Source organism: Ochotona curzoniae, unplaced genomic scaffold (genome assembly GCF_017591425.1).
Source record: "Ochotona curzoniae isolate NIBS_2020 unplaced genomic scaffold, NIBS_Ocur_1.0 scaffold_4505, whole genome shotgun sequence".
NCBI lineage: Eukaryota > Metazoa > Chordata > Mammalia > Lagomorpha > Ochotonidae > Ochotona > Ochotona curzoniae.
Genome location: NW_024467118.1, coordinates 23,794,982 through 23,819,599, shown reverse-complemented (window position 1 = coordinate 23,819,599; position 24,618 = coordinate 23,794,982). Strand labels below are relative to the sequence as shown.

The window sequence follows — 24,618 nt, the reverse complement described above, 5'->3', positions numbered from 1 at the left end:
TTGTGGCTACTTGCGGAGTGAATCAGTGAATGGAAGATTTTCCTCTCTGTCTTGCTGCCTCCTCTGAATATCTGAGTTTCCAATAAATTTTTTTTTTTAAATAGACACACTGCTAAGGGATTCCACTTGCTAGAAAAAAATAGAATGAAGAAAGCACCATTAGGAGAAATATTGGAGGGATCAGTGGAGAAGCAGTGTTATGTTAAGAAATATGTAACCCCAAAGAAACAGGAAATCTGCAAATGTCTCATTTAATCCTCAGGATAATTACTGTTATTAACATTTCGCAAATGAACCATCAAGCTGCTAGCACAGTCATTCCCTTTTCAATTTAGGTTTAAGCCATTCACTGATAACCTTGATAGTTAAATAAGTAGTCTGGACAAATACTTACAGCAGTTGGATATGAAATAGGTTTGGAAGAAAGTAACAGTATCTCTAGAGAGAGGCCAAAGTGGTGCAGGTAAAGAAAGACTAGTTCCAGTAAATTTGATCAATAAAGGGAAAGATGGGTGGGACAAAGGCAGTTTTGCACGACTGGCATTAAGAAGTTAATGAATTCCTATCTGAAGAGCTCTGCATATATGAGTTGTGAGCAAAGTTGCGTGAGTATGGAAGCATCGTGGGTAATCATGGGTGGTAGAATAAAGACTTGAAATATTTTGTTCAGTGTTACATGATTATCAGTTCTATTTTATTATTTTTCCTTGATTTTATTCTCCAGGATTCATGCCGACATCTAGATCTAGCACAGTAATAAGTGTTTTTGAATTTAGCAGCTTTTAAGCTGCTTGGTTAACTTGGTAAACCCTTAGTTTAATTTCTTACAGAATTGTGTGGAATACAGGCCACAATAATTTCATGGCTGTGGCTGAAGTAGTCAACCTGTAGCTCTCTGAAAACCATCCAGGGAACTTAAAAAATAGGTCCCACTCTGAGATATAATTTAAGTTCTCCATTTGCTTCCAATGTACATAGATTTAGTTTCATGTTTAAAAATTATGTTTCAATGTAACTGGTACAGTGATGATGCCAGTTAATCCTCCAGATGTAGCCGCGGCATCCCAAATGGGCACCTGTTCAAGTCCCAGCTGCTCTACTTCCTCCCAGCTCCCTGCTTATTGACTGGCAAAATAGCGAAAGATAGTCCAGGGCTTTGGACACCTCCATCTACATGGGAAACCTAGAAAAAGTTAGGCTTACAGCTTCAAACCATCCCAGTTCTCATTGTTGCAAACATTTGGAGAGTGATCCAATGGCTGCTAGATTTCTCTCTCTCTCTGTGTACCTCTGGCTTTCAAGTAACATTTTTTCTTTTTTTTTTTTAAATATTTAAAATTTTGAATTTTATGATAAATTTCTGTAGAATCGGGAATTGTTATATACTTAGATGTTAAATGAATGTACAGTGACATGTAAAAAGGCATAACGTTTTGGAATATTATTGCTTAGGCAAGTTACTGGTTACTCTATAGCTTCATATTACACATAGTTCAGACTTGAATCTTGGTAGAGCTGCATTCTAATCACAGGCTGGCTATATGCAGCACTTAAAAAATTAAAAATGCCAAGACCCTTTGATATACTAGTTGGCTTATTTCCACAAACGAAGGGTACATTAAATCAGCTAAACATTTATCTTTAATACCTCTATGTGATATTTCTGTGCCTTGTGAAACTCAGAATTTCTTAGTAAGCTATGTTTTTGTTTTAATACATAATTTTGTGATTTACTCTTCTGTTTGAGTGAATATCTTTAACACAAAAGTACATTTCTGTTAGTAATTCAGGTTTTCCTTACATTCAGATAACTTGAATTTCAGTGACCTGTTTCATTAAGCAGAAGCTCCCATATTTACTCTAATGTTTACTATATAGGTGCCTATGGTTCATGCTTGAGGTTTTAATGACAAAGAATGAAAACAATAGCCATGCCTTTATGAAGAAGATGGCTGAAAATATCAAGTTAACCAGAGATGCTCAGTCTCCAGATGAATCCAAGACAAATGAGGTAAGAGTGTTATTCCTTTGCACGTTAGGATAATGTAGAAAAATGTATTATTCCTCTTGTTTTTCCTCACCATTGCATAATGCTTACAAAATATTTTTCAGTTTTATTGTATCTCATTACAAATAAATTTTAATGTCTGAATTTTTAATATTAAAAAATGCTCAAACTTGAGGCGAACAGATGTATCAGAACTAATAAAATGTGTGATTTTGTTGTATATAGTGTTATTAAGATATGCTTTTAGCGTACTGTCTTTGATATGAGTTGAGTTAGTTCTGTTGCATGGTTGACCTGGATTTTACACAAATGTGGAGGGCTTTTTCTTTACCAAGAGGCCACAAAAAAAGCAATGGTAAACGGTAATATGACATAATGAAGAAACCACATATGCTTCCTTCAATTTATGAATTTGATGGAATTGTTGGTAATTGTGTTTTGCAAAAATGAGGGTTATCTAGCATCTTTCTCTTTTTTTCTTCCTAGAAACTTTACACAGTATGTGATGTGGCTCTGTGTGTTATAAATAGTAAAAGTGCTTTGTGCAATGCAGATTCACCAAAGGATCCAGTCCTCCCAATGAAATTTTTTACACAGCCTGAAAAGGTAATTTTTCATCCTTCCTTTTGATTTTAACCACAGCAAACCAACTTAAGTTTATGGTACCATCAATGCTAGTGCCAGATTTTGAGGAATGGAAAGTTTTTTTTTTCCCCAGAGCCCTAAACATCATCGTTCTCACATGAACAGCAAATAAATCATCTTTTTGTTGTTCTTAATATTCTTGTCAACACTTAATGATTTGAAGTCTGATTTTCAGAAATTTGAAAGAATTTGCTAAGCTAGGAATCTGCGTGATAGCCTAATGATTATGTCCTCGCCCTGCCTATGCCAGTATGGGCACTGGTTCATATCCCAGCTGCTCCACTTTGCTTGCATCCAGCTCCCTGCTTGTGTCCTGGGAAAACAGTAGAGGATGACCCAAAGCTCGCAACCCTGCACCTGGTGTTGGGCAACCCAAAGGAGCCTCCTGACTCCTGGCTTCAGATTGGCTTGACTCTTGCCTTTGCAGCCATTTGGAGAGTGAACCAGCAGGTGGAAAATCTTTCTCTCTTTGTAAATCTGCCTTTCCAGGGAAAATAAATAAATGTGTTTTTTTTTTTACAAAGTTTGTTAACACAGAGAGAGCTCTCTTCTGGTTCAGTCTCTGTTTTCTGTATGAGCTAAGATTAAAGATGAGAGCCACGAACTCAGTCTGTGTTCTTTTCATAGATAACAGGAACCTGTTAACACAGGTCATCCCTGCTGCCTCCCAGGGACTGGAGTCTAGTGCTCGAGGGAAAGATGCCCAACCCTGCTGCTCGGACACATGGTGGCTGTACGTGCTTATCCTCCACTTGCAGGGCCGGCATCCCGTGTTCGTCCCAGTTCATGTCCCAGCTGCATCAGTTCTGAACCAGCTCACAGATAATGGCTTGGGAAAGCAGTGGTAGATGTGCTAAACCTTTGGGCCCTGCACCCGTGCTGGTGTCCCAGAAAAAGCTTCTGGTTCCCAGCTTTGGAATGGCTCAGTTCACACCATAGCAGCTCGAGTTCGGGGAGGTGGAGGAGTGAATCAGCAGATAGAAGGTCTCTGTAGATCTCTTATTCACTACCTCTCTCTGTCTCTCTCGATCTCTTCCCCCACTTCTCTGTCATTCAGAAGAATAAGTAAACCTTTTGGAAAGAAAATTAGATTCACACATGGCTTTTAACGTATCCTTTCTCTTTCTGTGTCTTACATTAAGAAAAAAAAATAGGTGATAGGATAAATGTTTACTGTAGTGATGAAACTGCCCATCTCCTGTACTGCTGTATCTAGATTCTGTTCTCAGATCTGGGACCTAAATCCAGGTTCTTAACAATCCAGATCCAATGGTGAGGTTCCAGGAATTAGGAGGCCTAACCTTAGCTCATTTCTCCTGTCTGTCTAACCCTGAGGCATATGAGGAACCTGGCGAAGGGAGCTGTTTTTTGCTGTTGAATCATGGGCCTCAGAAATGGACCTAAGGATTTGACAGCACTCTTTAACTGGTCTCAATTAGTGGTTTTTCCTTGCATATTTGTGATTTGGGCTTTTAATCAGCTTCGAAATATGGATTTTAAAAAAAAAGATTTATTTATTTTTATTGAAAGTCTGATATACAGAGAGGAAGAGAGACAGAGAGAAAGATCTACAGTTCGCTGATTGACTCCCCAAGTGGTCTCAACAGCCAATCCAAAGCCAGGAGCCACGACTTTCTTTCGGGTCTCGCACATGGTTTCAGGGACCAAAGGCTTTGGGCTGCCCTGCATGGGATTCCCAGGGCAGAGTCAGGGAGCTGGAGGGGAAGAGGGGCTGCTGGCACATGAACTGGCGCACATATAGAATCCCAGTGTGTGAAAAGGGTACAGTTTGGCTACTAGGCTATCGCAATGGACCCAACTTCTTTTCTTTTTTAGATTTGGGGTTTTTTTTAAGTATTTAATTATTTTTATTACACAGGCAGATATACAGATTGGAGGAGAGACAGAGAGGAAGATCTGCCGTTCAGTGATTCACTCCCCAAGTGGCCGCAGTGGCCAGTGCTGCGCCGATCCGAAGCTGGGAACCTGGAACCTCTTCCGGGTCTCCCACACGGGTGCAGGGTCCCAGGACTTTGGGCCGTCCTCAACTGCTTTCCCAGGCCACAGGTAGGGAGCTGGATGGGAAATGGAGCTGCCGAAATTAGAACCGGCGGCCATATGAGATCCCAGCGCATTCAAGGCAAGGACTCTAGCTGCTAGGCCACCCGGCCAGGCCCAGAATAATTTATTTTTATTGGAAAGGTAGATTTACAGAAAGGAGAAACGGAGAAGGATGTTCCATCAATTGGTTCACACTCTGTGTGACTGCAGCTGCCAGACAGAGGACATAAACAATTTTTGGATATATAATTTTGCTCATTCCTTTCTCTAATGTGTTTATTTTGATTTATTGTAATTGCAATCATAAAGAAACTCTTAGTGATCCCAGAGAGGCTGGAGTCTTTCTTTGTAAATAGTAAGTAAGCATTGATGCCAAGACATTGCAACAGCTATTTTAGGCACAATTTTGAAGCCTTTGTATGAAAAATGACATTTTTTTTAAAGATTTATTTTTATTATTTTTTCATTGGAAAGGCGGATATACAGAGGAGAGACAGAGAGGAAGATCTTCCATCCGATGATTCACTCCCCAAGTGAGCGCAATGGCCAGTGCTATGCCGATCCGAAGCCAGGAGCCTCTTCCAGGTCTCCCACGCGGATGCAGGGTCCCAAAGCTTTGGGCCGTCCTCCCCTGCTTTCCCGGGCCACAGGCAGGGAGCTGGAAGGGGAGCGTGGCTGCCGAGATCAGAACCGGTGCCCATATGGGATCTCAGGCGTGCAAGGCGAGGACCTTAACCACTTGCGTCACCGCGCCGGGCCCAAAAAATGACATATATTTGAGTATCACATTTGACATAAGTGAAATTTTCTCCATGACGTGCTTAAGACCATTTGGCCAGTCCTGGGATATCCATGTGAAGACAGCTTTAATGAGATTTAACGGATATGGGCCTTGTACACAAGCCTAGTGGCTAAATCCCAGCCTTGCGCCTACGAAAATCCAATATTGGTGCCAGCTTGCATCCCAGATACTCTACTTCCCTTCCGGCTCCTGGCTTGTGGCCTGGAAAAGCAGTAGAAGACAGCCCAAAGCTTTGGGACCCCCTACTCATGTGGGAGACGCAGTGCTGGCTCCTGGCTCCTGGCTCCTTGTTTTGCATTGGCTCAAGTCAGGTCTGTGCGGCCACTTAGAGAGTGAATCAGGAGACGGAACATCTTTCTCTCTGTTTCCTTTTCTCTGTAAATCTGAGTTTCCAATAAAAATAAATAAATGTTTTTAAAAAATAAAGGATAATTGATTTGGTTTTCAGAGAGGGCAGTTTTCTTTACCTATTGTGGAATTGCTTTAGTTAACATTAAGTGCATGAAATACACACAGTATCACATTTGAGCCTTTGACAGCCAAAAAGTAGTTTTAAGATGCAGTGAGGAGATGGGCCCGGCATGATAGCATAATGGGCAACGTCCTCTCCTTGCATGCACCAGTATCCCATAAGGGCACCGGTTCTAATCCCAGCAGCCCCAGGTTCCCATCAAGTTTCCTGCCTGTGGCCTGGGAAAGCAGTTGAAAAGGCCCAAAGCCTTGGGACCCTGCACCTGCGTGGGAGACCTTGAAGAAGTGCTGGCTCCTAGCTTCGGATTGGCTCAGCTGCAGCTGTTGCAGCTGCTTGGGTAGTGACCCATCTGACAGAAGATCTTCCTCTCTGTCTCTCCACTTTTCTATATATCCGCCATTCCAATAAAAATAAATGAACCTTAAAAAAAAAAGATACAGTGAGGGAGGTAAGTTTTTGTGAATAAATGTTTGCAGTGAACAACATGAAAAATAGAAATGTGCTTTACTTAAAGTTAGTAAACTTAAGACATTCGGCTATATTATTTTCCATTGATAAAATTTAAAACGACATGATTAAGTTTATTAAATGCATTATCACAAATGTGATTGGATTTTTACTTTCAAACTTGATTTATGGGGTCTGGCACCATGGCCTGGCAGCTGAGATCCTCACCTTGGATTCACCAGGATCCCATATGGGCACCGGTTCTGTTCGGCGGCCCCACTTCCCATCCAGCTTCCTACTTGTGGCCTGGGAAAGCGATTTTGGACTGCCCAAAACCTTGGGATCCTTCACCTGCGTGGCAGACCTAGAACAGGTTCCTGGCTCCTGGCTTCAGATCAGCATGGCACTGGCCATTGCGGTCATTCAGGGAATAAATCATCGGATGGAGGATGTTTCTCTTGTCTCTCGTCCTCTCTCTATATCTGACTTTGCAATGGAAATAAATAAATCTTAAAAATATATATTTATGCATTTTAAGGTTTCAGATTACAGAGTGTGTGTGAAAAGTCTTCTGTTGGCTGGTTCGCTCTCCAATGGCTACAACAGGCAGGACTGTGCCAGACTTAAACCAGGATCCTGGAATTCCTCCAGGTCTCCCATATGGCTCCCAGGAGTGCAGGCACTTCAGCCAGCTTTCACTGCTTTGCCACGCTTTTGAACTGGGAAGTAATTGGAAGCAGACCAATGGGAATCTGAACCTGTATCTGTGGGATGCCAACATTTTATTCAGCAGCAACCTGTTGCACCGTAACACCAGCCCCCCACACTTTTGGTTGACTTTTTCCCATTTATTTGAAAGTCAGAGATACCAGGAAATTTTCCACTTGCTAGTTCAGAATTCACTCTTCAAATACGTACAGTGTATTCCCAAAACAGCTGTGACATGGCAAAGCCAAGAGTGAGGAACTTCATCTAGAAATCCCAACTGAGCCACAGTACGCAAATCCTTGTGCCATCATGTGCTGCCTGCCAGGGTGAGCCTTAGAGAAGTACAAACCCAGATGCCCTGTTACAGCTTGTAGGTATCCCAAGTTGGATCCTATCCCCGTTGGCTTCTGCAATAGTTATTGGAAGGAACAATGCCACATAAAGCTTTGTTGGGCAGTAAAAATAGACCTGTTCACTGCTTTGTTTCTTTTTTAAAATAGGATTTTGCTAATGACAAGAGCTATATATCAGAAGAGACAAGAGTACTACTGCTAACCGGAAAGGTATATTATGGGCATGAGTATTTTGTGATCATTATTTTATATTATTATCTCCTTTTCTTGGACATACTACTTTTTGATTTCCAGAGATTATGTTTGTGCATTTCTGACATCTCGTGTTATCTCAGGCTTTTTTTCTGCCACAAGTTGTTGTTCTGATTTTTCTATTATTTATTCTTATTATTAATATCAAACTTCAATTTTTAAAGAAAAATTTAGATATTCACATAGTTGATCAGGGTAGGAAGGATAAGGGTTAGGGAAAAGTAGATGTGATCATTGTTTCCAGATTTTCTATTTTTTCTTCTTTTTGGGAGAAGTGGGAAGCTAAGGGAAGAAGCCATACCCAGCTTAGCTCCCCAGCTACCCCAGTACTTGGTCATAGGGAACGGACTCCTGATATTAGCCCAGGGTCCTGATGTGGCACACACTCTGAGGCTTCTGCCCAGGTGGTTGCAGTAGTTACAAATGCTGTCCCTCTCACTAGTCCAAGGATGAGGGAACCTTCCAGTGTCCATTGGTTCGCATTGTCAACCTTGGAATCTCCATTCGCTTAGATTTTTGCTGTCATCATTTGGCTGTGGTAGTTGTTCAATTTGTTCTGCTCTCCTTCCTCTGCTGTCGTCCCAGGTGACCTCTGCAGGCCCCAATGTGCTGATATTTCCTCTATGTGGATCTGGGCCAGCTTTCTACTACTATGTTTTTGCAGTGGGGAGAACCAATTCTTGCAGGCGTGCCCAAAGACCTGGGATAGGCAACCTGGCCCCTGCCAGAATCCTGCCCCCAGGGCTCACAAGTTGGCACCCACTGCACTGGCGAGCCCACCAGGCCAGGCTCCAACGGAACCCCCACCTGTGGGACTCACAGACCCTGCACCCACAGCACATGTGGGCCAAACTTTAACTTCAAATTTACCTGATTAATGCTGTAAATAAGTTGCAAACAATAGTTTTAAAAGACTAATGATAATTAGATAGTTAGATAATTTATATTCCATTAAGTTGTTGTGTTGCAATCTTGAATACTAAGATAGCAACCGTTTCTAACGTAATCTCTAAATTATTTCTTTGTATATTTAACAAGTTGTTTCTAAATCATTATCCATTTTCTTTAGAGGCACTTTTTGATTGAGCAGCAAGGAATGAGAACTATTGCCTTAGCTGTTATTAGGTAGCAGTGATGCTGATGACTGAAATGTATTAAGATGAGAGAGTTCTAATGCACTTAAGTTTGTAACAGATTTTTTTTTTACCTTAAGCTAAATTGTATTTCTTACTTGTGTCTATTATATGTGTTCCTTTAAGTAAGATATAAAATAACGTGTGTGTCATTTTTAGCCAAAGCCTACAGGAGTACTTGGTGCAGTAAACAAGCCTTTATCAGCAACGGGAAGGAAGCCTTATGTAAGAAGCACTGGCACTGAGGGTGGAAGTAATATTAATGTAAATTCAGAGCTGAATGCTGCAACCGGAAATCGATCAAGGTCAATTGCTGTTTTTTGTCTTACTTGCTTTTTTATTTTTCTACAATCTGCTTTATTTAATCTCTACTTGGTTTGTGTTTCAATTTATTCCTCAGATCAGTATATTGTAAAATGAACCTTTCTGTTTAATTTCAGTATTTTTTTTTGTGATGAGAACCCAGAATGTTACGCATTCTGAAACTATATTGCATTCTTAGTGTATCGAAAAGGTAATTGGGGCAACAAGAATTTCTGATATAACTAATTATGTGGAAATGTTGATTTTTACATACCGCAGAAGACTCAGAGCTTAGAAAGCCTGAAAATACAGTGTTTTAAATTGAATTGGGATTTTTTCCTTTTACTTTAATGAAGTTACTACAGTGCACAATGCATTTTCCTACAACCGCCTCCCTCGTGTGACAAGACTCCACAGGAAATTACTCTGCCATGATTTGTAGTTTTATTTTTGTTTTAGGGTTTTCTGTCCCCGAGATTGAGGTTAGTTCTTGTTTCTTTCTTTCTTCCCAATCTTTTTCATTAGATGATTTATAGGCAGTAAATTCTGTCTTCTATGGCAATCAATATTATGATATAAAAAGGCGGTAATCTTTAACCATCGGTGATCTGTTTCTTGCTGTCACTGGATCACTTGGCAAGATTTCTATGGCAAAATAGGACTTTCCTTATTGTTACAATAGCAGAATGAACTTTCTATTCATGTCAAAAAATAATTAGCCAGGATTTATTTTTCTACAACAGGGAGCAGAGTTCAGAGTCTGGAGAAACTGGCATTAGTGAAAATGAGGAGAACCCTGTGAGAATTATTTCTGTTACTCCTGTAAAGAATGTTGAACCGGTGAAGAATAAGGTAAATATTACTACCTAAATATATTTTTGCCATGAAATTACAACTTCATAGCAGGAGTTTGGAAACTGTCCCTGTTGTTGTGACATAGAGGGTGAAGATACCATTTCTCATGTTGTATCTCATACAGGCCCCAGTGGCTCCACTTTTCTGTCTAGCTCCCTGATAACGTGCTTGAGAAAGCAACAAGATGGCCGACGTGTTCAGATGACCTAGACGATGCTCCTGGCTTCTGACTTCTCAGTTTCCCAGTGTTGGCTGTTGTGGCCATTGGGGTGTGAAACATCAGATATAAGATCTGTGTTTCCCTTTGTGTTTCCCTCTCTGTAATTCTGCCATTCAAATAAATTGGAATATTTAATTATTTGAAAGGCAGATTTCAAAGGAGACAGAGATGCAGGCCCCATGGTAAGTTAAACCTCTGCTTGAGATGCCAGCATCCCATGTGGGCGCTGAATGGAGTGCTGGCTACCCCCTTCCAATCAAGTTCTTGGGTAACGTACCTGGGAAAATAGTGGCAGGCAACTCAAGTGCTTGGCCCCCTGCCCCCAAGTGGGAGCGCTGTAAAAAGCTCCAGGCAGCTTGCTGCAGTCTGAACCAGCAATGGAAGAGCTCTGTCTCTGTCTCTCCTTCACTCTCTGTAAATCTTTCTTACAAACGAAAAGTAAGTTTTCCATCTGTTATTTCATCCCCCAACCTTCAGAGCTGGGCCAGTGTAAAGACCGAAGCCAGGAGCTTCTTCTGGATCTCCCATGTGGATGCAGAAATGCAAGGGCTTGAGCCATCTTCCACTGCTTTGCTAGTCTCTTTTGCCATATGGGATGCTGGCACCAGGGGCAACACCTTTATCTGCAACACCTTTATACTGAAACACTTAAGAAAGTCAGAAACAACAACAAACTGTGTTTCCTATGTGTGTATATACCACTGCCTGTAACTCTGTGTCTGTTCTCTAGTTGTGTTTCTCCTGTATCTACATGCTTCCTTTAATAATAATATTATAAAATTAGTCACTCCTAATTGTGTCCTTCTATGATATTGACTTTCTCAATAGCTTGAAAGAGTAGGAACCAAGAACTTCTGGAATTTTAACAATTACAGCTATATGTCACCAAGAACGCTGTTGTTTCTGTTAGATTCATGAATATTTGTACTATTTGAAGGAGACAGATTTTCCATCTGCTGATTTGCCCCATAAATGCCTGCATCAGGGCCAGGCTGAATTGGAGCTCATTCTTCTTGGCCAGGACTCAAGCACTTGTGACATCATCTGCTTTCCAGGGTGCACAGGAGCAGGAACCACAGACTTGATGGGAACCAAAGCACTCCCATATGGAAAGGAGGCATCCCAGCCAGTGTCTTTATTGTTGTAACAATCGCCCACCCTCACAGCCACATTCTTCACTTTAAACTTTTTTTGTTTGTTTGTTTGTTTCTTGTCTTTCTTTGCTTCAAAGGCTAGAATTAATAGATTGAGAAAAAAGCATAGACAGAGATGGTAGTATCCTCTGGTTCAGTACCCAGATGGCTGCAAAGGCCAGAGCTGAGCCAGTTAAAGGTCAGCAGCTAGGAGCTTCTTCCAGGTCTCCCACATGGGTGCAAGAGCCCAAGGACGGGGGCCTTCTTACACTGCGTTCCCAGGTGCATTACCAAGAAACTCAGTTGAAAGTGTAGTTATTTACTGCCAGCTGTTCAACTGTGTTATCTAACTTAAATTATTTTTCTATCAGCAATAGATTGGTAACCTTTATCTGCAATAATGGCCTGCCACTACTATTAGATATCTTTTCCCATAGAACAGTATTCTTAACATGCTTGGCTTTTTTTGCTCATCGTGTATTTGTGGTTGTCATCGAATTTTTTATTCTTACTATGAGGTACATAAGATATGGTTATTTTATTATAGCTTAAATATTTTTCCAAATTCATTTCCTGCACTGAAACTGATAAAGGTGAATTTTCTGGTTTCTTTCTAGCCATACTCTTTGTTATTTGTATTCAAGTCTGCTGTTGGTTTGGAGAAGGCAGGCAGCAGGTTTAGTGTACAGGGCACTGCTTAGGACAGGTACATCTGCCCATCCTGGAGGGCCTGAGAAGCAGTCTTGGATGTATTAATACATATCTTGGGGACACTGATGGTGGCTCAAGTAATTTGGTTACTGCCACCCATGTGCCATATATGCATTGAGTTTCCAACAGCCGCCTGTGGCCCCAGTTGGAGCATGTTACAGGCCTTTTTAAGGTGAACCAGGCACTTGGAGGAGTGTGTTCTCTCTGCTTAAGTATAAATAATTTCATATCTTCAAAGCAATACCTGGAAATACATGGGATCCTTGCCTAGAATTCATCACTGTGTGGTGCCTGCACTGCTTCATGTCCGGCAGCTCTGTTTCCAAGTAAATCTCCCAGTTCCTGCCCTGGTGAAAGAAATGCCTCCTGCCACCCCGTTACGGGATCTGGACAAAGCTCCTGGCTTGGGCCTGGCGCGGTGGCACAGTGGTTAAGATCCTAGCCTTGCACCCCCGGGATCCCATATGGGCGCCGGTTCTAATCCCGGCAGCCCCGCTTCCCATCCAGCTCCCTGCCTGTGGCCTGGGAAAGCAGGGGAGGATGGCCCAAAGCTTTGGGACCCTGTACCCACGTGGGAGACCCAGAAGAGGCTCCTGGCTTCGGATCAGCATAGCATTGGCCCGTTGCGCTTACTTGGGGAGTGAATCATCGGATGGAAGACCTTCCTCTCTGTTTCTCCTCTCTGTATATCCGCCTTTCCAATAAAACTAAAATAAATCTTAAAAAAAAAAAAAAGCTCCTGTCTTTAGCCTGTCCCAGCTCTGGCTTTTGTGGCTGTTTATGGAGTCAGCCAGCAAATATTAGATCTTACTGTCTGTAATTCTGCCATACAAATAAAAATAAATAATACAACACTCTTACTTATTTATAATGTATTCTAAGAGGTGATACATTTTGGGATGTAGTTGCTTATCTAGTGCAATTTGTTAATGTTTTCCGCCTCAGCCTAAAATTTTAACTTCTGTAATAGCACAATTAAGACCTTATTTTGGAGTGGTCAGCCCTTTACAGTCTCAACATAGTACTATTATTATTATTTTTAAGATTTATTTATTTATTATTGGAAAGTCAGATATACAGAGAGGAGGAGAGACAAAGAGGAAGATCTTCCATCCGATGATTCACTCCCCAAGTGAGCTGCAACAGCCGGTGCTGAGCCAATCCAAAGCCAGGAGCCAGGAACTTCTTCCGGGTCTCCCACATGAGGGTGCAGAGTCCCAAGGCTTTGGGCCATCCTCAATTGCTTTCCCAGGCCACAAGCAGGGAGCAGGATGGGAAGTGGAGCTTCCGCGATTAGAACCAGTGCCCATATGGGATCCCGGCGTGTTCAAGGCGAGGACTTGAGCTGCTAGGCCATACCACTGGGCCCATAGTCTTATTTTCTTACTTAAAAATAAATTTTCTGTTCTTTAAAAAAATTATTTATTGATGTGGAAGAATTACAGAGAGATGGAGACTGAGAGGGATTTTTCCATTTGCTGGTGCACATTCCTGATGGCCGCAATGCCCAGGGCTCGGTGAATCCAAAATCCAAGAAACCAGAGGTTTCTTCCAGGTCTCACACATGGGTTGCAGCATTCCAAATATTTGATGCCATGCTCTGCTGCCTTTCCCAGGCCACTAACGGGGAGTTGGATTACCAGTGCATAGTAGTATAAATGGGACATGAACTGAGGTCTATTTTGCCTCAGTGCTGGCCCTAAAGAGTGTGTTAACAGACTCTCAGCATCTTTCCACAGTGAGGTTTAACATTAAAATGAAAGCCAATTTGTGGATTTTCTCACTTACTTTTCTGTTTTGAATTTTTGCTTAAGTAAATTCTTTTCTCTCTTTATCATGAATAGATTTTTTTTGAACAAGTGAAAATTAATTTTAAAAGATACAGGTGTTTGGATGAAAATTATGGGTCAATTAAATTTAATATATTTCTTAATATCTTCCATATAAAGGTCACTAATTCTGAAAACTGTCTCCAGATGTCCTTCGTGTCTGTTGTAGTAAAGTGAGATTTTGTTAGAATATGTTAGATGAATTTATTTTGAAAAAGGAAATGTATGGCCTAGCAGTATAGCCTGCTGACTAAAGTCCTCACCTTGCATGCGCCCGGATCTCATATGAACACCAGTTTCTATCCTGGGGACCCCACTTCCCATCCAGCTCCCTGCTTGTGGCTTGGGAAAGCAGTCGAGGCGTGGTAGACCTGGAGGAGTTTACTGGCTCCTTGCTTCAGGTTGGCTCAGCTATGTCCGTTCCAGCCACTTGGGGAGTGAATCAGCAGATGGAAGAGCTTCCTCTCTGTCTGACTTTCCAATAAAAATAAATAAATCTTAAAATATGTGTGTGTGTATATAAAGTGAATGATATGAAAAGGAAAGTTTTAATGAATGCAATGAGTAAAGAACTGTATGTTATAGCACAGCAGATATTGTGTATACTTACATCCTCTATGAAGAAAGAAAAATACATTTTAATTAGGAAAATACTTCTTTATAAATAGTGATACATTGTGTTTGGGGCTGTGTTGTAGGGTAAGCCAGGCAGGCCAGCATCCCATATGGGCAACAGTTCATGAATTGACTGTTCCACTTTCAATCCAGCTTCCTGCTTATGGCCTGTAAAAGCAATGAAGGGAGGCCCTAGTCCTCAGTACCCTGCACCCATGTGAGAGACCTGTGGGCGAGCTCCTGGCTCCTGGCTGCAGAACAGCTCAGCTCTGTTCACAGTGCCCATGTGTGGGAATGATCCAGCAAAAGATTCTCATTCTCTCTGTAACTGCCTTTCCAATAAAAAATACCCAAATCAATGAATTTTTAAAAAGTGATAAATTTAGAATATGCTTCCAATAAAAAGGTTTCCCTTTAGAATGAGATTAAGATAGCATAACCAAACTTTTTTGATTTTCGGTGATATTAACTGACGTGTACTGAACACATTGTTCATAGGTGCTGTTGAGGCATCAACGAGGCTGTCCTCGAGGAACATACTTTCCTAAGGAATATAAACAGTTCATGAAAAGTCTTGGAATCCCAACTTCTTTAACATATTATGAAAATTTTTGTCTAATACAAGTGGTTCTTATGAATTTAAGGAATTTGTGTTTATTGAATTTTTTTGTTGTTTTAGGAGATTAATTCTGATCCGGCTCCCCAGGGCAATATCAGCAGTGACCGGGGGAAGAAAAGGACAGTAACGGCGGCTGGCGCCGAGAACATCCAGCAAAAACACGAGGACCAGGAGGGTGAATCCGGCCCACCTGCCCCGTCGAAACCCAGGAGAGGACGTCGACCCAAGTCTGAATCTCAGGGCAATGCAACAAAAAATGATGATTTAAACAAACCTGTCAGCAAAGGAAGGAAGAGAGCTGCTGTCAGTCAGGAGAGCCCAGGCGGGTTGGAAGCAGGCAATGCCAAAGCACCCAAATTGCAAGATGTTACCAAAAAGGCAACACCAACAGAGAGACAAATTGACTTACAAAGGTACTGTACATCCTTTTCCTGATGTGTCAGTTTAGACATTTTGTCTTAACATGTCCAACACCACCACAACCCACCAAGCCACCTGGTTATTTGGGAGTGAAAAGTGCCCGTGGTTTCCTACCAAGGTTAGAATAGTGTTCTCTGCTATCTCATAGTTTCCATTTTACATATTTTATTTGAAAGGCAGAATGGCAAAGAAAAGAGTTTCCACTTGATGCCTATCCCCCGCCCTACATACACACACTCTACAGCGCACCACCCCACCACCTAGTGCCTGTAACAGCCAGGGCTAGCTAGGCCAGAGCCGTAACCTGAGCATCACGACCATCACAGACTGCCTGCTGTGCACCATATCGGAAACTGCGTTCGCAGTAAAGAACACTTTGATAATGCAGCAGGCATCCTGAATAACTTAATCCATGTGCATTTTCAACTTCCATTTTTAAGGTAAGAATTTTAAGGCAGAATTTTAAAGAATGACTATCTACAATATCCTAATTCTTGAAATTTGTTTGTACTGTGATAATAGCTTAGGCAGAGCCGGCACTATAACCCAACTGGCTAATCCTCCACTTTTAAGTGCTGGCATCCCATATTGTTGCCAGTTCGAGTCCTGGTTGCTCCATTTCCCATCCAGTTCCCTGCTTATAGCCTAGGTACCCACATTGGTGACCTGACGGAGCCTCCTGGCTTCAGCTCAGCTCCAGCCATTGAACCACTTGGGGGGGAGTGAATCAGCAAACAGAAGATCTTTCTTTCTATGTATCTGCCCTTTCAATAAGCATAAATGATCTTTAAAAAAAGAAAAAAGAAAGCCAACTTTCCAATCCTAGACCTTTGCTTTGGATCCTCTGTTTCCTCTTCATTAGCAGAAAGAAAATCTAATAGTGCTTACATTAAAGGAATGCTCTGAGGCGCCAGCATTGTAACCGATCTAAATCTCATATGAAAACGCCCTCAGCTGTTCCACCTTGTGCCGTACCCTGTTAAGACAGCTGGTAGAGCAACAACAACGAAGGGCCCAGTTACTTTCTACACACATGGGAAACGAAGTTCCGAATCAAGAAAAGATTGTTTTGAGAATTAAGTAACTACATAACATTTAGAACTGTGCTTCATATCCAATAAGGGCCTAATAATTTTTATCATTATTTTGGATAATAATGGCCTGCTAATGGCCTATGCAGGTTAATAACATTTTCCAAACACAGAAAAATTAGTGGTTTTCGTGGTAGTTGTGAAATTCTGTAAAGATGTTTTGGTTTTGTTTTGATATGAGAAAAATATGGAGTGCTCTCATTCCACTGGTCCATTTCCTTAAATGCTTGTAAGTTTGGATCTGTAAACTCGGTCCACTTCCAGGTGAGTGAAAGGAACCCAGTTATCCCTGCTGCTTCCTAGTGTCTGCCATGTGGCCCGAGAAGGGATTCTAGCACTTCAATTGCCAGACAAAAGTCCTGCCTATTTTTAAAGTTGAAATTAACCATTTCCAGTCACACAAAATGTACTAATTATCACCTTTGAGCCAGATGACCTCACCTTCCACTTTCTGTCATGCAACGTTGTAAAACAGCCTGCTATTAAACCAGGATATCTAAATATATATTTGAATCTTGAAAACATTTTTAGTACCAGTCAGTTCGTGCATCTGATAAAACCCATTACCCTGTGATTACCCTGTGTTTATATAGTGTGCCCCGACATCATTAAATAAAATAAAACCCAAAAGAGCTGATAGTGGTATTGAGCCACCTTAAACATCTTACAAAGTCTCCTGTAAGTGTTGCTGTTGTGACTTAGTGGGAAAAGCCATGGCCTGCATTGCCAGCATCACATGTGGGCACTGGACCATGTCCTGCTGCTCTGCATCATAAACCATTCCCTGCTAATGATCTGGGGAAGCAGCACAAGATGCCAAGTCTGTAAGCCCCTCCAACTTGTGTGGGAAACCTGGATGGAACTCCTGGCTCTGACCTAGCCATTTTGACTGTTTGGGGAAATCGGCCTGCAAGTGGAAGATCATCTCTTTTTCTCCTTTGATTCTTTGCCTGTAACTTGCAGATAAATATAAATAAGTGTTTTTTAAAAAAAAAAAGGTAAAAAGACATCTTACATTTCTTAGGTATGCCAGTTAGTACATCAGCAGTCTGTTCAAAATACAGAATTCTGTGATGGTCTTTTATTCTCAGTGAAATTGGATCGTTACCTCTAGATGTAGATGATACACTCATAAATCTAGAGTAGATCAAATATTTTATCCAAGTATTTCAGAAACTTCTCATTTGCTTGTTGACTGTCAGTTTGTGGTGAACCAAATGTAGAAGTATGTCCATAAACTTTCTGTTATCTCCACTTGTCTTTTTTTTTTTTTTCTTGTTCACAAAACAGATATACAGCTTTGCGCTTAAGCTCTAGGATTAGGTCTGTGCTTGGAATCCTAACAAGCTCTTCCAAAAAAAGTGACTTACTCCAGAGAATCCATATTAAAGTATTGATAGTGCAAATCTGGTGCATAGATCCCAAAGCATAATTGCCTGTGTCTGCTCTGTTATGGATTGGACAAATACTGTTCAGGGTTCAAGACACCCTGCTGAGCACTTGCCATTCTGAAGCACCCAGATTGGATAGGTTGTTGATTTCTTCTAAGATGTCTTGAGATAGAGGAAGATCTTCATCTGTTCAATCACTCCTCAAGTAGCCACAAAGGTTGGAACTAAACAGATCCAAAGCCAAGAACCAGGAGCCTCTTCTAGGTCCTACATGTGGGTGCAGGGTTCTCAGGCTTTGGGCCATCCTTGACTGCTTTTCCAGGCCACAAGAAGAGAGTTGAGTAGGAAGCGTGTCTCCCAGAACATGAGCCAGCAGCCCACATGGGATCCCAGTGCATGCAAGGCAAGGAATTTCACCTCACTACAGCGCCAGACCCCAGGTTCTTGATTTCTTAGAGCATGCTTCCCTCAGCTTGTCAGAGCCAGAGGGAAGTTAAAGACTTTTACTTTAGGGCATTTGATCGATTAGTACAATAAAAGAATTCAATGTTTTTTTTTTAATTAGTTGATAAAGCAGATGAAATTGTGAGGTAGGCTGACCCATAGAGACCACTGTTAAATAATTTTGTCTGGGAAGGTACCTGCAGTAGACAAGTTCTTATATAAGAAATAGAGTGCTGGGCCCGGCGCGGTGGCACAGTGGTTAAGGTCCTAGCCTTGCACCCCTGGGATCCCACATGGGTGCCGGTTCTATCCCGGCAGCCCCGCTTCCCGTCCAGCTGTGGCCCAGGAAAGCAGTTGAGGACGGCCCAAAGCTTTGGGACCCTGCACCCGCGTGGGAGACCCGGAAGAGGCTCCTGGCTTCGGATCGGCATAGCATCGGCCCGTTGCGCTCACTTGGGGAGTGAATCATCAGACAGAAGATCTTCCTCTCTGTCTCTCCTCTCTGTATATCCGCCTTTCCAATAAAAACATAATAAAAATAAGTCTTTAAAAAAAAAAAAGAAAGAAATAGAGTGCTGAGTGCCAGGAGCTTAGCAGACTGGCCTGAGTTTGTGGTGGGTATAGAGTTCCACTTGGGAGCATTGCCTAAAGATGGCTGGATGGTGGTAATAGTTGTAGCAGTTCATAACAAACTGTGGTGTCTAACGTGAAAATATACACTTATGTTTTATTTTAATTTTAAGATACGAAAACCAAAACTTAATGTTATGTTATATAACTTAAGGAACAATTTTTTTAACTGTTAATAACATTTAAAAAATTTTTTAAGGAATTAGGTAAAATCACTATGTTTTGGTTTTCTAACTTTGTGTTCTATTCCTGTTCCTAAGGTAAAAAGAAAAGTCACTTGCAAAGAGAAAATGAAGGCCAAACTGAAGCAGGCCCCACCCAGCTTCTGCAAAACCTTGGAGAATGAAGTTCACTGAACACACACTTTCTGCCTTGAAAACTGAAAGAAACTATGACTTCCTTTTCACATAACCACAAATCCTTTGATGGAAATGTACAGGAAAAACTCTTGAGAGAGAGGCTAAAAGCCACTCTGTTATACCCTCCCCCCTCAGACTTTTCTTAGGAAAAGTCAATAATTAAGCAAATTGCTTAACATTTGGTTCCAGTTCCTGCATATCTGGAGTTTAAACGCATAATGCACCATTAATTTCCATGCTGCAGTTTTTATTTTAAAGAAAATAACAAGATATCCTTATACTGACACTGAAAATTCATCCATTTTAGAGCCAGGAATTCCCATGTTACACAAGAAAAAATAGAAGTCTACTGAAGTAATTTTTTAGAATAAGAGAAATCAAATGAAATATTTCTTTGTTTTTCCTTTTGGAAACTTTATGTATAATTCTTTCTGCCTGCCTACTTTTCTGCAAAAATGAGATGTACAAATTTCAGTTCCCTGCTATGAAAAGTGACGTGGTGGCAATTTTATAAATGTTTCTTTCTGATTTTTATCAGAGTGAGAAAATAATTAAAATTATTATTGATTTGCAAGTAGTAAACACTTCATATTTTGATTTCACCGCCATTTTAGGTTTAATATAATTTGCAATAAGTGTACATATTTGTTTGTTTCCTAAAGCGTTTCACTTTAAAACAGTTTTTACTCCTAGTTATGTTGGAATATTTGGAATTTTTAAGGAGTAAAGATTGCCCCGCATTTGGTTTTATAATATTTCTCACCAGATTTTTATTACTGATATTAAAGAAAAAGTCAATTTTTTAAAATGGTTGGACTTTGGCAGCTTTGTAAAGGGAAGTTAGAGGTGATCAGGCTCCCTACCAAGTTTCAGCATCGTGCTATTGAGGAATAAGTGTTCTGGTTTTTGTATGCCAGTCTGGGCTGTTTTAATGTTTATTTTAAAAGACAACTGTTGGCATCAAAATTTTGTTTCTTGACATTGTTCAGCATAGGTAATGTGTGCAATTTGATGTACACATTCATATTTAAAGGTTTTTGCATAAAATAAATGCTTCTAGATGTCATGGCAGTCTTTTTTATCATATTTTCTTGTGAATTTTTTCATGTAAAAGGGCTAAAGTCATAAACATTACAGTCAACTCTCAGTTATCTATATAACATCATGGGTCTGCATTAGTTAAAGGAAGTGAACAGCACTGGCGTTATAGCTTGACCTTGATTGGCTTTAGTCTTTAGAAGCTATAAAACACTGAAATGTAATTGAAAGGGATGATAATGTTGGAGTGAAATTTGTTGATATTAGTTGTCCCTACGTTCTCATAGATAATCAAGAGTTGGCTGTAATCTGAAAGATGGACAATTCCTTTAAATATGCATATAAGTACATACACATCTTTAGGCATCAGGAGATGGTTAGGCAAAAAAAAAAAAAAACGGCTGCCAGTGATAGAACACAATATCTTTTAAAAATACAAAAAAGCTCTATCCTTCCTACTGCCTTTTCATAACTTTAGAAAGAAAATATAGAATATTGCCTCCACTATGCTGACAAGAGTTTCTATGCACAAGTATCAAAGAAGTCCCTTGAGCATTTGGTGGACAAGTTGTACTTTGAGTTGAGAGTTCCCTTAGCATCAGACAGCTTGATTCTGAAGGCCCTGAATTTATCAGCAAGCAAACGTGCACGGAGAGAGACTTTGACTCACTCCTTAACAGATTAGCCAGCAGTGGTAGATTACCACATGTTCGATCATGTTAAAGGAAATGCAGCAGACTCATTCACATCACAGGAAAGGAGTTAACCTCTAAGTGGCCCATTCCTGATTTTATTAAGTAACTCAAGTGTCTGGCACTAAAGGAGGGAACAATAGAATGGTGAAAAGATTAAGGATGTGTTCATGGGAAATTTTTCAGTTTTCCTTAAAAATGGAAAACAAAATCTCTTAGGAATTTGATATTCACGCCTCAGAGAAATACAACACAAAGTGCAGACTTATATTTGAGAATTAATGTTAATCCTTTGTGTCTAGGTTGAAGCTTCTTGTATTTGTCTAAAACTACAAGCCAGAATTTTGTATCTCCTTTGATAAAAAGTGTGTATAATGTAAAGTAGTTTTGCATATTCTTGTGCTGCACATGGGCTGAATTTTTAGAAATTTTTTTAAAGACTTGAAGCAGAACCTTGTAATTTGTGTAAATGACAAGTGTAAAATCCTATCATAAAATGCTAAAAAAAAAAAAAGATACAGAGTTTTGAATAAAATCAAGAAATGCAGCATTATTTAGTAGTGTGGAACCCTGAATATTCATGTATTCCTGGCCTGTCACAAGTTGATTTGCTGTCTTTGCATTTTATCTGTTTAGATTCTGGAGTCTGCTTATTCAATAAGAAATCAAATGCCACCTTTCAACTTTCTCACTAGGTACTCTGAGCTGACTTATTGTAACTTACAAAGGAGCAGGATGAAAGATAAATTTTGATGGATTTTTGGGGATAACTTGAGTTTTTTCGCTGTTGTTCAGTTGTTCTTTAAACTCTGAGCTTAAGAGCAGCTTTTAATTTGTACTCCCTGTGATAAGTCTACCCATTGTAATTTTGGACGTACACATTTAGTTTATGGAGAATAAGCAAAGTTACATGAATGAACCTGGAATAAGAAGTGAACTCATTAAGAGGTAAGAATTATATCTGGTTTTTTATTTTGCCCTTTATGGGTTAAAGTTTGCACACACAGCCCTTCATCATCCCCTGGTTCTATATCCATAAGTTCAGCTAACTGTGGAGTGAAGCTGTTTGCAAATAACATGCATCTGTGCTGAACTTGTACATATTTAAGTACAAGTAAAGTGACAGCGTTTGGGATAGTAGGAAATGAAATTCCTGTTCAGTACCTGTAAATCAGGGCTCTAGTTTCTCATTCATAGTGACTGATTTTATCTCACATCTTATTTCAAAGCCTAACATTGGCATTCACAGGTCCTTCATTCAAAGAATGGAGCAGATGGACCATCGGGCTCAACATGGAGGTGTGTCTCACTGCTTGTGCGTACATAATGCTGCCTTGAGGCTCCTTTCTCTGTTCTCTGGCAGAGACCATTGCATTCTGAATAATACCCATTCCTTTTAGTAAACAACATCACAACCATCCTTCTTGATAAAACATGAGAAGCAGCATATTAGAGATCAGTTACAATTGAAGTAGCAACATGGAACATGGCCAAATATGTGGAAGCCATTAAGCTAACTGGGAGGTAGGGAATAGTTAGTTTCTTCATTGCAAGTGTTTATTAAAGCTGTACAATATCTTTCCAGCAGTTAACATTAAAACACTTAACCCTTGGGTGGGGATTGTGATTCTGCAAGATGGCGCACTTGGCTGCAGTGCCCACATCCTGTGCTACATAGCGTTTCCAGTTTTCTACTTCCATGCATGCTGGGAAGCAGCAGACGATGGCTCAGTACCTGGTCGGTGCCACCATGTGGGACATCTGGATAATGGAGTTCCTGACTTTGGCCGTGCTCATTCTGACTAGAGTAGGCATTTGGGGAGTGCTGCTCTTCCTTTCCAATAAAATAAATTTAAAAAGCTGAATGACATCGGTGCCTGGCAGGACTTATGCATTTCCAGAACACAGAAATGTAAGACAATAACTGTCCCCTGGTCCATGGTACTGTGCTATGGCAGCCTGGGAAGTTGGCTGAGGCCACATTCAGTCGTGTGTACAGCATGAAAGTTCTTTGAGACTGAAGTGACAGTTGCCATAGATTACCAGGAAATGCAGAAGGATTTCAGGGACAAAGCACTTTCTATTATGGACTGTGAGTCTCTACTGATTATATTTTGGGCTGAGCTAGTCAAATCCAAAGTTTTGTTCTAGGACTTGTTAATCTGCAATGGTTTCAAGACTACCAGGCTGCCTGGACTTGATGGGAGCACTAAGGCACTTAGGGGCACATCCCAAGCAAAGGACTGAGTCTGGTCATTCAAGCTCCCAAGTTCTCTGTTCTCTTTCAGTCAATGAACCTTGTTTTCTGGTCTCTCCCTGAGAGGAGTTTTCAGATCCGGGTTAAACCATTTCCCATGTTCTTGTTCCTCTTTCCTGCCTTTTCATTGAAATTTCCTTTATATTATTTACTAATGTTTCTATTGGTTCATTCAAACAAGTATTTCTTATAAGTAATTACTGTATTTTTCTCTGTTCCAGACAACAGGAAATACAAACCAATAATGACAAATTTCAGTCCTTAGGTTGGGGAGCATTCAAAAGCAGGTTAATGGTAAGTGCCTTAAAAGGGCAACTCAGTAGAGAATGGAAATGACGACAAATCAGGTAGATGCTGTTTGAACTAGGGTGGCACAGAAGGCAGGCCTGCCTTGGGGACTGCACAGGAGCAAGGTGACTGAGGAAGGACATCACAGGTAGAGGAAAGTTGTCATTTAAAGAACTTCAGGTTGTGGGAAGGTTAGTGTGCTTGACAAGCAGCTGGACCCTGTGGCTGCTGTAGAACCAGAGAGGACAGAGATGGCAGAGCGTACAGGGAGGCTGGACAAAGGCTGACTGGTTTGACTGCCACTTGAAGATAACCACAGGGTCAGAGGATGATTCTCAATGACTGTCATGTGTAGTGCCAAGTTTGCTCACAGTCTGTATGCTGCATGGTTCAGCACTCTGGATTCTTAGCTGTGTGTGTGCTATGTGTGGATTTATCCTGTTTGATTTCTATTCTTCCTGTTTTTGCTGTCCTAGCCGCTGCTAACTTGTCATGGTTTTTTCATTGTTCTCGTATTTTATTTCTTTTTCTTGATGTGACTTAAGGAGACTACGGGTGGATTTGCCAACCCATTTTAGCTATAATCAGAAAATTACATTGAATTACAAAAATGAAAATAATAACATGTTAAAAGTAGCTCTGTTTTAGCAGGATGGTAAAATAGTACAATATGAGTTTAGATTTTAGGTCATTTTACTTGCTATTTACTGAGTGTTAGGTAAGTTTAAGGCCATTTGCTTTGAATGGTTCAATGATGTAATACAGGAACCCAAAAATGCTATCTGATACAGACTACAATAGTAATTCTTTTTTTTTAAAGACTTATTTATTTTTTATTACGA

The 24,618-nt window shown here is 40.7% G+C and overlaps 1 protein-coding gene across 1 annotated transcript in view; it reads left to right on the top strand.

Moving 5' to 3' along the window:
• PDS5A (PDS5 cohesin associated factor A) overlaps positions 1–22,164 on the top strand; it is a 99,117-nt gene extending 76,953 nt beyond the window's left edge. The window contains exons 27-33 of the mRNA XM_040966244.1: positions 1,879–2,011; positions 2,495–2,614; positions 7,644–7,706; positions 9,041–9,186; positions 9,928–10,036; positions 15,227–15,579; positions 19,403–22,164. Coding sequence (XP_040822178.1) covers positions 1,879–2,011; positions 2,495–2,614; positions 7,644–7,706; positions 9,041–9,186; positions 9,928–10,036; positions 15,227–15,579; positions 19,403–19,406 — 928 coding nt within the window. The 3' untranslated portion in view covers positions 19,407–22,164. The remainder of the gene's footprint in view (positions 1–1,878; positions 2,012–2,494; positions 2,615–7,643; positions 7,707–9,040; positions 9,187–9,927; positions 10,037–15,226; positions 15,580–19,402) is intronic.
• Positions 22,165–24,618: the final 2,454 nt, after the last annotated feature.